The sequence below is a fragment of the Bos indicus genome, chromosome 5, assembly GCF_029378745.1.
Source record: "Bos indicus isolate NIAB-ARS_2022 breed Sahiwal x Tharparkar chromosome 5, NIAB-ARS_B.indTharparkar_mat_pri_1.0, whole genome shotgun sequence".
Lineage (NCBI taxonomy): Eukaryota > Metazoa > Chordata > Mammalia > Artiodactyla > Bovidae > Bos > Bos indicus.
The window spans coordinates 104847569-104864032 of record NC_091764.1 but is presented as its reverse complement, the minus strand read 5'-3'; the positions used below and the strand labels follow the sequence as shown (position 1 = coordinate 104864032).

General features: G+C 53.0%; 1 protein-coding gene across 1 annotated transcript in view; it reads right to left on the bottom strand.

Annotated features, from left to right (window-relative positions):
• Nucleotides 1-16464, bottom strand: part of VWF (von Willebrand factor) — a 124922-nt gene that overhangs the window by 11979 nt on the left and 96479 nt on the right. The window contains exons 39-45 of the mRNA XM_070790261.1: nt 11703-11805; nt 11272-11346; nt 8903-9007; nt 7319-7524; nt 5773-5922; nt 2424-2534; nt 228-408 (exon numbers count right to left, since the gene is read on the bottom strand). Coding sequence (XP_070646362.1) covers nt 228-408; nt 2424-2534; nt 5773-5922; nt 7319-7524; nt 8903-9007; nt 11272-11346; nt 11703-11805 — 931 coding nt within the window. The remainder of the gene's footprint in view (nt 1-227; nt 409-2423; nt 2535-5772; nt 5923-7318; nt 7525-8902; nt 9008-11271; nt 11347-11702; nt 11806-16464) is intronic.

The window sequence follows — 16464 nt, the reverse complement described above, 5'->3', positions numbered from 1 at the left end:
ATGACATGAGACACGGTACAAAGCCAGCACTGAGCTCAGTGATGACCTTCAGGAACTGTCCTGCTTCTCTCCTCTCATTTGCTTTCTCCCCAAAACATTAGGAATGGACAGGAAGATTTGATCCTGCCCATTTCCCTAAGCTGCTCCAAAGGCAGGGATTCGGGAGCCCTCCTGAGCCTTTTTGGAGGGTTGGGAGGCCTGGAGGCTGGCCTGGTGGCATGTCTTACCGCAGCGACAGGTGGGGCAACAGCCCAAGGTCTGACAGCGCAGCTGGAAGCCCAACGGGCAGACGGGGACATTCAGCTGCGGGCAGGAGACGTTCCTCTGCTGCACGAAGACCTCCTCCTCGACTCGGACGCACTCGTGGATGAGGCAGGGGTTCTCGGGGGAGGCCCAGTGAGAGCCAACCTGTAGGCAGAGCACCCAAGTGGGTCGCGGGGCCTGAGGTCCTGCTGGGAGTGGGTGGTCCCCTCAGGAGCTTGGGTGGGCCCTGGAGGTGAGCCTGGCTCCACAGCTAAGCCCTGCCCATGGGGGAGGCCCCTGGAGGGAATGACAGCTCGTCCAGGTCCTTCGGTGAGTCTGGGTCAGAGTCCCCCCAACCAAGAGCCCAGCTCAGAGCCACGTGTGCTCCCAAGACAGTCTTGAGCCACCAGAGGAAGCACCTGAGGACAGAGGGTGCTCCCTCCGCCCTCAGCCCGCCTGGGAGCTGAGCAACCAGGAACAGCGGCGTGGGGAGACAGCGGAGGGGCGACATGGGGGTCGGGGGAACCAGCCCATTGCCCAGCCTCACACGGCCTCCCTCTAAAGATGGGATGCTGCATCTGGCCCTTGGCCCTGCAATCTGTCCCCAGTCCTCCAGGCTGCAATGGGTGGCCTGTCCCCTCAGGCTGGCTCCACCATCCAGGAGCACTGAGTGTCCAGAACATGGTTCAGAAAGTTCCCCAGAGTTTCTGACCGGTCTGTGTGTCTCCCGGACGCACAAGCAGGGGTGCCCAGTCAGCATGCTCCAGGCCCGGCAGCTTCTTTCAGGCCCAGTTCCCTTTCTTCTCTTTTCAGAGGAGGAGCAGAGTGCCCCGACTGCAGCCTCTGTCTTGACCCCTTTCTGACTCACCCTGAACACACCTTCCCACTGCAGGCCACACTCGACTCTGATCAATAACCCACTGAGCCCTGGACATCATATGCATTAAGAAGACCCGTCCCCATCCACTCCCGCTGGTCCCTCATGTTCCAGAGCCACTTCTGACCCCCAAGTCTTACAGTCAGAGGGAGACTTGAACTGGACGAGGGAGACTCTTCCGTAAACACTGAGGTCAGAGCTGAGTGAGCCCTGGAGGCAGATGAGTGACTGGGAGGGAGGGGTACTGAGCCTCAAAGGTACCAGTTGTCAGCTCCCCCCGCCGCCAGGACACAGCAGCCTCTGACCCTGGGGAGGGTTCGCAAAACCAGCCTGATTCTGGGGTGATGGGGAGCAGGCAGCCTGACAGGGCAGGAGGAGGGATGGAGCAAGGACATCCCCAGGGACCAGGACTAGAATAGGGAGGTGGGACCCCTCATGGGGAATTCAGCAAGTCCCTCGGTCACCACCGAGGAGGAAGAGGCCAGTGGGCCAGGGCACGAGATGCGCATGGCCAGGGCAGGACAGTTAACCCTTTGCGCTCCTTCTAAACAGAGTGTGTTTTGGTCTCCCTGGGGGACTGAAAAGGGACCTCACACCCACCCCAGCACCTGCCCCCTGAGGATCCCAGGGCTCAGCACCCCCACTTTATCTGTATCAGCCAGAGTGGAAAGGTCTGTTAACATCGCTGCGTCTGAGCTAAGACTCCCAGGGAGGGATCTTCTGTGTTTCAGAAAATGGCTCCAGAGCCAAAGTGAGGGCCTCCGGCCACAAAGGAGAAGCTAGGCTGCTCTGGTTCAGGGAGGGGGATCTGGGGGTGAGAGGCCAGACAGGAGACGATAGGGAGGGAGGTGGGGGGGCCACTGGCATGGTCAAGGGCCACAGCCAGAGCTGCAGAAGTAGCTTGCGGGGTCTGGGGACAGAAACACTGTTTGCTTCTCTGGATTGTAAATTTCTCCAACGGAAATCAGTGACAAGGTCAGAGGACCCTGCCTGGGCCATCATACAGACCTGCATCAACCATCAGAGTCCTCAGGTTCACAGGTGAACAGGAGAACATAACCCCCACCCCCAGGAGCTCACAGAACTCATAGAGAGGGCACTGGGCTCTCCCCAGATCTGAGCAGCCTTAACTAGTTCCCCAGCTGACATCTGGATAAACCAACAGCTACATTAAACTCGCCACAGGGAGAGCGAACGGTAGGGAGTGAGCATCTGCTTTATCGAAACCAAGGCCAGCCCTGGAGCCCAGATGAGGCTGGCCCGGCCCCCAGCCCCCTGCCCACACACCCTGGCCCAGACCTACACTCTTCCACTGGGTCTGGGAGTCCCCCCGCGGGGAGCCGGTCACCACCTCGCAGGCCGACGGCAGGCACCTTCCACAGCACTCTCCCTCGCGGAGGACGTAGGTGAAGCCCTGAAAACACACAAGGACGGAGTGTCGGGACAGCTGGCAGCAAAGACGCAAGTGCTCTGGTCCCCGCACAGGTGTTTGGAGCTCCGGGGCTTGCAGAGGGCAGCCAGACCGGACGTCCTCATCTCTGCGCTCCTCCGGCCCCACGATCACGCTAAGTGGTCAGGAAGCACCACCCACTGAATCACTACGGCTCTCACATCATCTGTCCAGATACAACCCTGCCCTCCGCAAGCGTCCACTCCGGACCAGGAGCCAGTCATTTTTGTTCAGTTGCTCAGTCGTGTCTGACTATTTGAGAGGCCATGGAGGTAGCCCACCAGGCTCCTCGGTCCATGGAATTCTCCAGGCAAGAATACTGGAGTCGGTAGCCATTTCCTTCTCCAGGGGATCTTCCTGGACCAGAGATCGAACCTGCATCTCCTGCACTGGCAGGGGGATTCTTTACTATGGCGCTATTAGGGAAGCCCCAAGAGGCAGTCCACGGGGGTTTTAAAGACGTTCAGAGTTCATGCAGCAGCTGCCAGCTGACCCAACGTTTATCACGGCCCAAGTCTAGACCAGGGGAGAACATTCAGGATGCCTGGAGTCTGGGCTCTGCACTAACAGAGCAAGTTACCTGCACAAGATGAGCGCCTTGACCCCAGGACCTCTCAGTAACCTACAGAGCTGGGCTTCCCCAGGTCACCACTTGACACTGACCTAGTAGTTTATGGGGCACCCTGAGATGAGACCAACCGTCCCCAGAAAGCTGGCCAGGAAGACCAGCATCCTGCAAGGTGGAAGTCTGCCAACCCATCCTCCTCTTGGAGGTCCTCCAATCTGGCCAAAGCATGGGGGTCTTGGATTGAAACCCTCCACCGAGAACACGGAAACAGTGTACAAAGAACAGACAAAACGGTGATGTGCGAGGCTGTCCCAGGGGAGGAGGGGCCGGAACCCAGGACTAAGCAGCATCTCGGAGAGAAGGGTATTCAGGACGGGCATGGGTACCACACCGGCTCTGCTCCCCCTGCACACTCACAAGCGGCACCGAGTCACAGGACGTGCTTGACACTCAGCCACACCCCAGTTACAGCCTCTCCCGGGGACCTGGGAGCCTGAGGACCATCTCCATGGGACCTGCCGACACCCAACCCGCGTCACAGTGGTGCTTGGCAAGCTGTTCTCAGTCTTAACAGCTGAGATCTCATTAGTTATCCTGCAGCTGGAGGTCAAACCAGTCAGTCCTGAAGGAAATCAACCCTGTTGCCAGCTATACCAGAGTGCCAGCACAGCCCCAGGCTAGGAGTCAGGACTCGCCCCATCTGCTGGCTTCAGATGACCCCCAGCACAACATCCCTCTGCTTTCAGCCAACTTCATCCCCTCTGCTTTCTAACAAGTGGGAAGAACAGCCCTGCCTCTTCTTCCTTCTGGAGGAGAATCATGAGGATGAATAAGACCTAATGGCTTAGATTTCCCTGGTGGTCCAGTGGTTGGGAGTCCACCCGCCAATGCAGGGGACCCGGGTTCGATCCCTGGTCTGCGAAGATTCTACATGCCGAGGGACAACGAAACCCATGAGCCACAACTACTGAGCCCGCCCACTGCAACTACTGAAGCCTGTATGCCCCAGCGCGCGTGCTCCACAAGAGAAGCCACCGCCATGAGAAGCCCGCGCCCCGCAACTGCAGAGCAGCCCCCACTTGCTGAAACTAGAGAAATCCCACGCACTGCAACAAAGACCCATCACAGTTAAAACAAACAAACAAACCTCCCTACCAAAACACAAAACATACTGGGGACCAACTGTATAAAAACGACCTCTAGCAGCATTCTCTTCACCCGATAGCACGTTACTCCCGCTGCCTCCCGTGGCCTGTGGGAGGAGATGGAGACGGATGGGCGCTCCCCAGAGGCACCCCTGGATCCCACAGCGTCATCCTCTCCCAGGGGCCTGGCAGGCCTGCTCCTCCACAGCATCAGCGAAGCAGGGAGAGCCGTGGGGGCACTGAATGGACGTCCCCACTTCTGGATTCACTCTCAGGCCCTCCCCTCCATCAGCATACCACACACACACTTCTGAAAAAGCATCAAGAGCCTTCTCTTCACTGCTGTTGGTACAGATCTGTCCTAGCTCCACTTCTTTGATCAACATTCTCTACTGAGAATAAAGCAGTAATAATAATGTAACTGAGCAGGACCCTATGGGGCCTCCTACAGACAGGCCTCCCCCACATCCTCTGCTGTAGCTCCTCTCTGAAGTACCTAGGTAACAATATTTGATGCACATTTTCTCAGTTGTTTTGCAAATGTGAAAACTCCCCACCAAACAGAAGAAGTTCACCACTTACTGACCATGAGCACACAGCCCCAGGCCTCCTGGGGCCTAAGGACTGGTCATGTTCACCCTTATGACACCACCTGCTCCTTCACTCAGCCCATTGGAGAACTGTGCAAGCTGATCACATCCCTTGTGACCCCCTCCCTCACCTGGCTTTTAGAAATACTTGGCCGAAACCCTTAGGAGATCTTGGGGATTTTTAGGGCAAGAGCGGCCTATCTCCTTACACAGCCCTGCAATAAACCTTTCTCTTCCTCAAACTCCAATGTTTCGGTTTGTTTGGCCTCCCTGTGCATTGGGCATGTGAACTTGTGCTAACAATAAAAGCTTTAAACCAGCAAGAATTCAACCCACAATTCCCCCGGCAGACTGTGGTTCCCCTTTCTCTAGAGTCTGATCAGTCTTCACTGGCAAGAATAGAGCATCCCCAAGTAGTTAGTGGGAAGGCCACCACAAAAAGAATTAAAAACTGAATTGGGGGAGGGTTCCAACTCCCAGTTATACCTCAAATTATAAACATAGCTCAACTTCTTTACCTCAAATTATAAACACAGCTCAACTTCTGTACTTCAAATTATAAACCTGGTCTGAAAAATCACCAAACTACGTAGAAACATGATGTTACACTGACAGGAAAAAAAAACCAAGCCCTGTTTTCTAGGCTATTAATTCACCTCTCTGCTTAAACCGACTCCCCAGCCCTCTGGCCTCAAGACCACATGGCTGAGATGACCGTCCGCTGAGAAGTGTTCACGGAAGGATGACAGAGCCATGCTCGCCTCATGCCTCTTTCCGTTACCCCGCCCCACTCCCCTCCTGGCCCCTCCCCTCTGGCCTTGAACCAGAGGGTCCTAAAGGGACTTCCTTGCCCGTTCCTGGGATCCCCGTCCCAACCGCCCCACACTGCTCCCCCTTACCGGCCGGCAGATGTCCGCGCAGGGTTTCTGGGAGCACTGGGCCACGCGCAGGCCCATCACAGCATCCTCCAGATCCGTGCAGGTGCAGGTATCACAGCCCTCCTCCCAGAACTGGCCCACGGGGTAGATGGTGCCTCGGTGGACGCACACCTGTAGACGCAAGGTTTCCTGAGTGAATTCACTCGGTTCATCTAAATGAGAGGTGAGTGGGCATCTGCTGGGATCTTCCCTGGTGGCTCAGACGGTAAAGTGTCTGCCTATAATGCCGGTAGACTCGGGTTCAATCCCTGGGTCGGGAAGATCCCCTGGAGAAGGAAATGGCAACCCACTGCAGTACTCTTGCCTGGAAAATCCCATGGACGGAGGATCTACGTGTTGGAAGCTACCCTAGGTGCTAAGACTACAGCAGTAAGTGAAACAGCATGGTCTCTGCCCACACTAGAGTCTGGCCTCTTCCCACCCCTGCCCACCTAACTTAGGAAAGCCCACCCGTGGACTGGCCCCCTGTGAGTCTTTCATGGTCCTTGGGTGGGGATATAATACACTGGCTGACCTGACTCACTATCACCGCTCCCTTCGCTGCATTAAACTCCTTCCTGTGTCCCTCGGAAAGCTGTACCCTAGTTCTCAGACTTAGTGATGTCCTTGCACTCGGAACCCACCCATGAATAGCCCTCTGTCCCGTGAGGAGTGGCTGAAAGTGAGGGGCGGCTGGGCAGGGGCTATGAACGAGTGCTCCCTTGAGGCCCACAAAGGACGAGGAATGGATCAAACAAAGGCTCGGGCACGGACTGCGAGCTGTGTTTGCGGCACAGGATCCGTTTGGAAGAACTGTAGACTATGGAAGGAGCGTGGGACATGCGATCCCAGCGGCTGGCTAGGATTAGAACAGTTAAGCCTGGAGTGCATGTGATACACACGCTCAGACTTTATTTTCTCGGCATGAGATGCTCAAGGAAACTCTTTGATCATAAAGCTTAAAGACACGTTTTAAATAATCCCAAGTGTGTCCTCCAAAGCTCCAAACAGCTGTCTATGTTCACTCACATCATAACAGTACAAATAGGTTAAAACCATTTTCCTAAACTTGCTCTAAAGAATCTGCCTACAATGCAGGAGACCTGGGTTTGATCCCTGGGTCGGGAAAGATCCCCTGGAGAAGGGAATGGCTACCCACTCCAGTATCCGTGCCTGGAGAATCCCATGGACCGAGGAGGCTGGCAGGCTACAGTAGTTCATGGGGTCACAAAGAGTCAGACGTGACTGAGCAACTAACACTTTCACTATACCCACTCAGTCTTCCAGCTTCTGTACAGGAGCTCTTTAAAGGCAGGACTGTATCTTACACCACGTCTGTAACCTCAGCACGCAGCCATGCTGAGACACGGTAGTCTCCGAGTACCCCCTGAGCTAACAAGAATCAGGCTAAGAGAGAATGCTGATGCCCCCCCACCAGGCCACACAGCACTCATCCGGGCAGGAAGGCACGTCTTCCACGAGAAGCACGTGTCTGGCCATCATCCCAGCCAGAGCCGGGCAGCCTTACCTTGTCAGGGAGGCAGGTGGTGGTCGTGCAGCCGCAGTCGTTGGTGATGGTGGAGGCCAGGTACCCCAGCGGGCAGCTCACCGTGGAGTTGGTGCAGTTGCAAGCGCACTCGTACTCGTCACAGCACCGGGTCTTCCGAAGGGCGGGCATCCGGTGCGGGGGGCAGGAGGGTGGGGACCCCTTCGGGCATTCCTCCTTCCTGCAGACTGAGGGGCAGCACAAAGTGGTGCCCTGGTCCTGCCACGCTGAGCCCTGCACTCAGCATTCAGCTAGGATGCAAGGTCCCTGGGAACTCTAGGCCCTCTGAAGTCAGAAACACACGTGAGCCCCACTCAGGAGCCCTGGGACAGTCAATCACACCGTAAAGCAGTTAGTTAGTCTGTAGGACAGTAAAGACACTAATCCAAAGGGGAAATGTGATGTTATTTTAACAGAGAGGAAGAGAAGGCTGCTGGGTGTCCAGTCCATCATCCTCCCAGGCACCTCTGGAAGGGGTGGGGTTCTTTCACCTGCAGATACTCAGAGAGGACAGATGCAGAATCTCTAAGACCCAGGTACCCCAGGCACACAGGCACTGGTTAGCATTTTTACAGGCTGGTAGCTTATGAGATCTTATTCCCATCTCAGTACCTGGAATAATAAATACCCTACAGTTTTAGGTCCTTCAACAATGATGAATGAAAAATGACAGCAAATCCACAGTGTCATTTCATCAAGGCCAAATCCTCCCCCATGTCTTTGCCTGTCCCAGCTTCTTCCGGATATAAAGTGTTCTCTCACCCTCAAGGGTTTCCATCTATGAACTGAAGTGAGATTCCAAATCAACAGGACTGTAAGTAGGTATTGACTTTAGGTGGGTATACTCAGTAGCTTAACACAGAATGTGGTTTCTTAACATGTCCAGGACTTTCTTTAGTCCAATCCTAGGCTTAAATTGGCAGTACTTAGAATTTAAATAGATAAACATACAGGAAGTGAAAAATCTATAAATTTGTTTGGGAATAAGCTCCAATACTTTGGCCACTTGATGTGAAGAGCCATTGGAAAAGACCCTGATACTGGGAAAGATTGAAGGTAGGAGGAGAGGGGGACAACAGAGGATGAGATGGTTTGATAGGATCACCAACTCAATGGACGTGAATTTGAGCAAACTCTGGGAGACAGAGAAGGACAGATGAGCCTGGCATGCTGCAGTCCACGGAGTCACAAAGAACCAGGCACGACAGCGACTAAACAACAAAGACCCAGTGACGAGGACAAGCCAAGGGTATGTTCCTTCCCCTCCATGGTCTATGGGAGGATTCGAGTAAATAAAAATGAGATATGGAGGCTTCTTCACCTCAGGTCCAACTGCCTCCTAATAAACCCAAGAGGGGGATGCCTGCAGCTGTGCCCACGCCTGCTCCCCCGTCACAGCCTGTGACTGGGAGGAGTCTTAGAGGATTCAGTCCAGGTGTGACCTTGACCCTTCTGTTCCAGACACACCCCAAGCCCAGACTCAGCTCACTAGAATACAGGACACCGTCCCAGGCCAGGGGAGAGTGACTGCACAGCCCCCTCCTCACCCTCAGAGGGAGGACTCACCACAGGTGAAGCTGGGTCTGCACTCGCCAGGATTGGCCAGCACCGGCTGGAGGCCGTCTTCGCAGTTAGGCACCGGGGGCACGTCACAGCTCACCAAGTCACACACTGAGGGCCAGAGGAGGGATGGGCCCTCAGAGTCCAGCGAGGCCACTCCTGTGCTACTGAGTGGTTCCCTACATTTCTACCCATGAGACCTCCACTGTTTACACACATGATGGCAGTGAGATAAAGGTAGAGCTAGAGATGGAGACAGAGGGGGAGCTGGAGATGAAGAGAGAGATGAAGATGCAGGTGGAGATGGAGATGCAGGTGGAGATGGAGATACAGGTAGAGATGGAGATGCAGGCAGAGATGGAGATGCAGGTAGAGTTGGAGATGCAGGTAGAGATGGAGATTCAGGCAGAGATGGAGATGCAGGTAGAGATGGAGATGCAGGTGGAGATGGAGATGCAGGTTCAGATGGAGATACAGGTAGAGATGGAGATTCAGGCAGAGATGGAGATACAGGTAGAGATGGAGGTGCAGGTAGAGATGGAGTAGCAGGCAGAGATAGAGGTGCAGGTTGAGATGGAGAAGCAGGTGGAGAAGGAGATGCAGGTTAGGATGGAGATACAGGTAGAGATGGAGATTCAGGCAGAGATGGAGATGCAGGTAGAGATGGAGGTGTAGGTAGAGATGGAGATTCAGGCAGAGATGGAGATGCAGGTGGAGATGGAGATGAAGTTAAAGACGGAGATACAGAGACAAGGAGGGGGTAGGGGGAGGTGATGATAAATAAATATATACATAATAGACAGATGATCAATAGACAGATAACAGATAGATCCAAGATATAGGACAAACTCATGTTAATTACTCCCATCATCTGCAGGGACTCCAGATCTAGGCCAAGTATCTTGAACCCTCTAGACCTCAGGATCACCTTCTGTAAGGTGGGAAGTCCACCACACAGGGCCGGTCTAAGGCTGTCTTGAAATAATGGCAGCAAAGTGCCCAGCACATTGAAGAAGCTTTGTACTGTCCATAAATGAAAGCCTTGAACTAAATGACCACCTGTTCCCTCTACTGCTAACAACCCAAGACGACTGGCATAGGGTCCCAACAGTTTAATAAACTGTTCTCCAGTCAGATCTCCTGACGGGGCTTCTGTTTGTCCTTGATACATTTCATCAGCATAAAGCAAAGTCTCGTGATTTCTTTTCAAGGTCCTCCCGCTGCCTTGATCTACCTGCTCTCCCTCAAAGATTTTATTGCTGCAAACTTCACAAGCCTGTGTTTTATGTCTTTGCCTGCAAGCTAAAAAAACACCCCGGAGAGGATGAGGACAGTGCACTAGAGATTTCCCGTCATATTAACCAGAATTCCATCCGCTCTGGATTCATTTAATTACACTGTCATTCCACCCATTATTCACAATGTAGTTTGCAATCCTATAACAAAACCCTCTGACACATAACGTGCTGAAATCAAGGTGCCCGTCCATGTGTGGCCTTCTCTACAGTTACTCTGGCATAACTATGCCAGTTACCCTGGCATACTCACAATTTTTAAAGGTTATACTCCACTTAGAGTTATCATAAAGTACTGGCTATAACCCCTGTGCTGTATAACACATCCTTGTAGCTCATCTACTGTGCACACAGTAGCTTGTATATCTTAATCGCCCCGTTTTACCCCTCCCTCTCCCCTCTCCCCACTGGTAACCACTAGCTTGCTCGCTGTATCTGTGAGTCTGTGTCTTTTTTGCTATATTCACTAGCTGGTTGCAGTTTTTAGATTCCACATATATGTGGTATCACACAGTGTTTGTCTTTCTCTGTCTGACCCACTTCACTTAGCATCATGCCCTCCAGGTCTATCTGTGTTGCTGCAAGTGTCAAATTTTATTCTTTCTGTGGCTGAGTAGTATTCCATTGCACGTATATACCACATCTTTATGCATTCATCCGTTTCTTTTTTTTTTTTTTTTTCTGTTTTTTTTGGCCGCATGGCACATGGGATTTTAGTTCCCCAACCAAGGACTGAACCCGTGGCCCCTGCAGTGGAAGGATGGAGTCTTAACCACTGGACCGCCAAGGAGGTCCCTATCCACTCATCTACTGATGGGCACTTAGGTGGCTTCCATATCTTGGCTGCTGCAAACAAGGCCTCTGCGAACACTGAACCCTATTCTTTCTTAATGCTCTCAAACCTTACATTTGGTAAGTCACTGCAGAATTTTTCTAGGAAGCAAATCCCCTTTTCCAGAGGCTACTCTTTCCAGGTTTTAGAAAATCCACCCCCGGCCCCTCCCACCGTCCCCTTCAGCACCACCACCTCGCCCTCTGGGGCTGGGCTGGGGTCGGACCTGGAGAAAGGGTGACACGTACCACACTCGTACTCGGGACAGCACTGCTGCGTGCTCTGCCGGAGCCGGGCCACCTCACATGGGCCGCACGTGGGCACTGGGGAACAAGAGGCCACAGAGGTCAGAGGAAGAGATAATGGTACCCCCCACCACCCCTCACCCCCTGCAGACTCTGCACCATGGCAACCAGCCAGCCGATCGACAAATGAGTCTCCCCAGCACGTCCTGTCACCCTGCTCAGATGCGCCCTCAGGACACCAGGGCTGAGAGTCGAGGTGGGGAAAGCAGGAGAGGCCTCCCCGGCCCGCCAACCCGAGAGTTCTACCCACGTGCAGAGAGGGGACTCCAGCCCCAAGAGGCAAGGAGCAGGGCTGGCACAGGTAATCCATGTATGGATCTGGCCCCCCGGCTCTGGAGACGGTGGCGGGGGGGTGGGTGTGGAGGGAGCCTCACCTCCGGCCGAGGGGCAGGGCTGTGTCGTGCAGTTGACCTTCCGCCCGCTGAGGCACGTGCAGATCTGGCAGGGCTGATGGTCTGGGACCCACGTTTCCAGGAGCTGAGGGACAACGAGGTTCAGAGAGAGTCCAGGAGTTCGTGGAAGTCAGGCGTCCCCATCCCTGGCTCTCTCTCCCCAGGTGGGGCCCCAGGGTCAGAGCCATGCAGATGAGCCGGGGGGACGGACAGATGCCAGGGGGTCCTGAGAAGGAGGAGCCCACGGGGCCGCCCACGTCACTTTGCACACTCGGGGGAGGGGCAAACCACAGGTGTCCGAAAACATGGAGCTTTCACTGCAGCCCTACTGATGGTGGTGCTAAAATGAAGCAAGGCAAGAAAACAGGGACTCTGGTGTAACCCCCTGGCCGCGTCCCAAGCCAGAGAAGAAGCTAGACTGCAGCCTAAGAAGGGTTCCCTGTGTTTCAGGACCAGACTTCAGACTATGCGGCAAGAAGAATGGAAACGGGGACAGCAAAACTCAGAACCACCACGTGGTTGGGTCTGGGAGTGACTTTGGAGACCAGGCTGCAGTTTCTAGATGAAGGGTCACCTGGGGGTACCCCCGCTGCACAAGGGCTTTGAATCAGGGGATCCCCCACTTCTACGTAGGCTTCACCCCTGGGTGCCGATGCCTGGCTTCCTCCCCTACAAGGTGAGGATGCCCCCCCAGCCTGCCTCCCAGGACTATGCTAGGAGTTGAGGGCTGTGAACAGCACAGACTGCAGAGCCAAGAATGGCTCCCTTCAGACTCAGCCATGCAGGAAAATTCCAGTGAAATCGCTCCTGAATAAAATGCATTCTTATCCAGCAGCTAAAAGGCCACTAAGAAGTTCCCAGGTCGGGAAGGTCTTACTTATCCCATCTGCTTCCATGGTCCACAATCAGTATCAGCCACTGAGAGGAAGGACATGGGAGAGCTCCAGGTAACCCCTCCCCCAGCTGCCTTCCTCCTGTGGGATTAAACCTCGGAGGCCTCCCTGGGCACCGTCTGCTCACTGCATACATGTAAGAGCGCACATCTGAGGGGCCAGTGCCACGTGGCACAGTTTAGGGCTTTATGTAAACGACTCGTTTAATCCACATTTAATCCTCACCGAAGCCCCACAGCCAGGACATCCTTATTGTCATCCCCACTCGTCCAAGGAGACAGCAGAGGCACCTGCCCGGGTCACATCGTCACAGCACGGAGCTACTGTGCTTAGCAACACTGTGCTTAGCTGCCTCCCAGTAATGAGGATGCATGCTCAGTCGCTCAGTTGTGTCCAATTCTTTGAGACCCTTTGGACTATAGCATGCCAGGCTCCTCTCTCTATGGGATTTTTCAGACAAGAGTACTGGAGTGGGTTGCCATTTCCTTTTCCAGGGGATCTTCCCGACCCAGGGATCGAACCTGTATCTCTTACATCTCCCACACTGCAGGTGGATTCTTTACTGCTGAGACATTGGGGAAGCCCCCTTCCTAGGAACAAGTAGCATGAAGTATGTTCAGGATAATTCCCCAAAGGTTCCACACTGACTCACTGAATGTGCCTTCTAATAATCTTATCCAGTGAGGATGACCATCGTCTGCACAGACCAGTGGTGAGGATCACCATCGTCTACGCTGACCAGTGGTGACACCAAGGCACAGAGCAGGAGCTTGACCAGGTGGACTCAGCATCCTAGCCCTGGACATCTGCTCCGTCTCCAGACCACATCTGCCAAGCTCAGCCAGCTCGCTGCAGGGCTCGGGGAGTGATGAGCACTAGACACTCTGTCCCAGCCCTCGAATGGCTGATGGTCAAGCCGAGGAAATAGGACTCGCCCATGAAAAGCTGAATGAGATCTCTCAATTGTGATGCATTCACATCACAGAATCCTACTCAGCCGTAAAAACAAACAATGAAACACACAGCATGGATGGATCTCAAGAATATTATGCTGAGTGAAAGAAGCCAGGCAAAAGGGGAGTAATATTGCATGAGTCCGTTTATATAAAATTCCAGAAAATATAAACGAATCTACAATGACAGAAAGGAGACCAGTCCAGTGGTTGCCTGGGGATGAGAGGTGGGGGGTACGGGTGTATTAAAAAGGAGGCTCCGGAAACTTTTGGAGGTGATGGGAATTTCATTATTTTGATTATGATGACGGCTTTACAGGTGCAGGCACTTGTCAAAACTCATCACACTGTGCGTTTACCTTTGGTGCTGTTTACTGTCTGGGAACTCTCAATAGAGCTGATTTTTAAAATAAAAAATCCAAGAGCCCCAGGAGTGCAGAAAAAAGAGTTCACTAGGATCGGGGGCTCCAGAGAGGTCTCACCTCCTGGAAGTCTGCCCACTGTGGGAGACTGTGCTGAACTTGGAGGACAAGGAGCAGCCCTGAGGCTTTGTGAGCAGGTCCCGCCTCAAAGCTCAGCAGGGACCAGCCTGGTGCCGCAAGCAGGCGCAGAAGGCAGGACGAGGACCAGGAGGCAGAAAAGAAGGTGCAGCAGCCACAGTTCCAGCTCCTCCCAGGGGCTGTGAAGACCCGGGAGGGACAGAGGGCGCTGACCTCAGAGGCCCAGGACACAGGACACGGGAGGCTAGGCAGAGTGGAGAAGAGAGGGGGCGACTCACGTCTCCCAGGGCATCTCTCTGTCCAGGCGCTTCCTGTTCTTTTACACTGATAGTGATGCCAAGAAAACCATAAACTGAGGGATATTTAGACATTTACGTAACAAAAGTGATGAGATAAGAAAGGAGATTATATAGAGAGATGATCTTATTTGCAAAACAGAGATGCAGACACAGACGCAGAGAAGAAATGTATGGACACCAAAGGGGTAAGGGGTGGGATGAATTGGGAGACTGGGATTGACCTATACACACTACTATGTATAAAATAGATATCCAGTGAGAACCTGCTGTATAGCACAGGGAACTCTACTCAGTGCTCTGTGGTGACCTAAATGGGAAGGAAATCCAAAAAAGAGGGGATTTTGTATGTATATGTATAGCTGATTCGCTTTGCTGTATAGTAGAAACTGTGCTGTGCTGCGCTTAGCTGCTCAGTCGTGTCCGACTCTTTGCGACCCCATGGACTATAGTCTGCCAGGCTCCTCTGTCCATGGGGATTCTCCAGGCAAGAATACTGGAGAGGCTTGCCATGTCCTCCTCCAAGAGATCTTCCCATCCCAGGGATTGAACCCAGGTCTCCCACCATCCAGGTGGATTCTCTACCGTTTGAGCCACCAGGGAAGCCCACAAAAGAAGCAACTATACTCCAATAAAAATTAATTAAAAATAAAAGAAGGGAGATATATATTTATTTATTAGTTTTTTCTCTCTTTTTAAAAATGAACTCCAGACATCTTAAATTCAAGAATGAGTAACACAACTTTCCAACTCCCCTGGGAAAGATCACAATAGATGACCAAAATCAGGTGTTAACCTCCTTTTCCAGGGATTTCCATTGTCCTGGGAAGCTCTTCAGGCCAGAGAATCTATGGCTCCTGAAAAAGCCCTTTTAGGCCTCCAAGGCTGAGCTTCGAAAGGCCCTGAGGCCACACACCTGGAGGGTTATGCAGCCAACTGACCGGCAGAGGGCACTCCTGCATCAGGACAAGCCGACTCCTGATGGCTCCTAACACGGCAGCCCTGTCTCAGTCCCCAGGTTCCAGAGCTGGTACAGTACTGTTACCTGGACAGAACAGGTAAGCCAGATGGCTGGCGTTAAAGATTAAATAAAGATTACAGAAGGACAGCCTGCAGAGAGTACAGCAAGGGGAAACGGAAGTCTTCAGAACCCAGGGACTCAGCAAGTCACAAGCACCGTCCACCCCAGCCAGGATTTGAGGAAGATGCGAATAAACTGACATCAGAGATCAGGGAGGGAACCAGGCTCAGGGTGGACCGACAAGGTGATGGAGGCAGTCCTAGAGGGGCCACAGCAGTGCCTGCCCAGCACAGTGGGGTGGGGGGAACCGCAAAACTGACGGGAGGACAACCCATGCACGGGGGCTCTGGATTCCTCCAGTGTGTGTGTGTGTGTGTGTGTGTGTGTGTGTGTGTGTGTGTGTGTGTGTGTGTGTGTGTGTCTGTGCTTAGTCATGTCCGACTCTTTGCGACTCCATGGACTACAGCTCTCCAGGCTCCTCTGTCCACGGGATTCCTCCGGAGCCCGCTATAAAGGCAGAGTGCATTTGTAACATAAACAAGAGCTATGGAAACTGGTAAATATTTTGCCCTTCCGACATTAGCACGAGGGATTTCTACCCTGAATTATTTCCCCAAAGAAAAGTTTTCGAGGCTTTAGTTTTCAGTTTAAAGAAAATTCATTTAATGGGAATGTTCTTCATATTAGATTTTTATTCTTTCTCTGCTATGAGAGTAATGACATTGCAGGTGGCTGGATAAATTTTTTTATCCGTTTAAACTATATTTTCCGAAATAACTAACACTGGCTGTGTTCCCTTCATAGTGTTTTATTAACTGATTTTATGTTGCTTGGTTTTAAAATATATTTTTAAGACCGTTTCTACATCAAAGTACCACACTGTTTGAACGCCGGCTTCATATGACTTGGATACATATTCCAGTGTGTTGGACTGAAAGGTCGGGAGCAGCGAAAAGGGGAAATGGGGTCAGAGAGAAGGAGTTGGGAAGGAGCTGAGGACCCCAAGATAAAATTCAAAAGCCTCCTGCTTTCAGGATCCTACAGACATCTGACTCATGGAACCAGAAAAACAAACTTGACA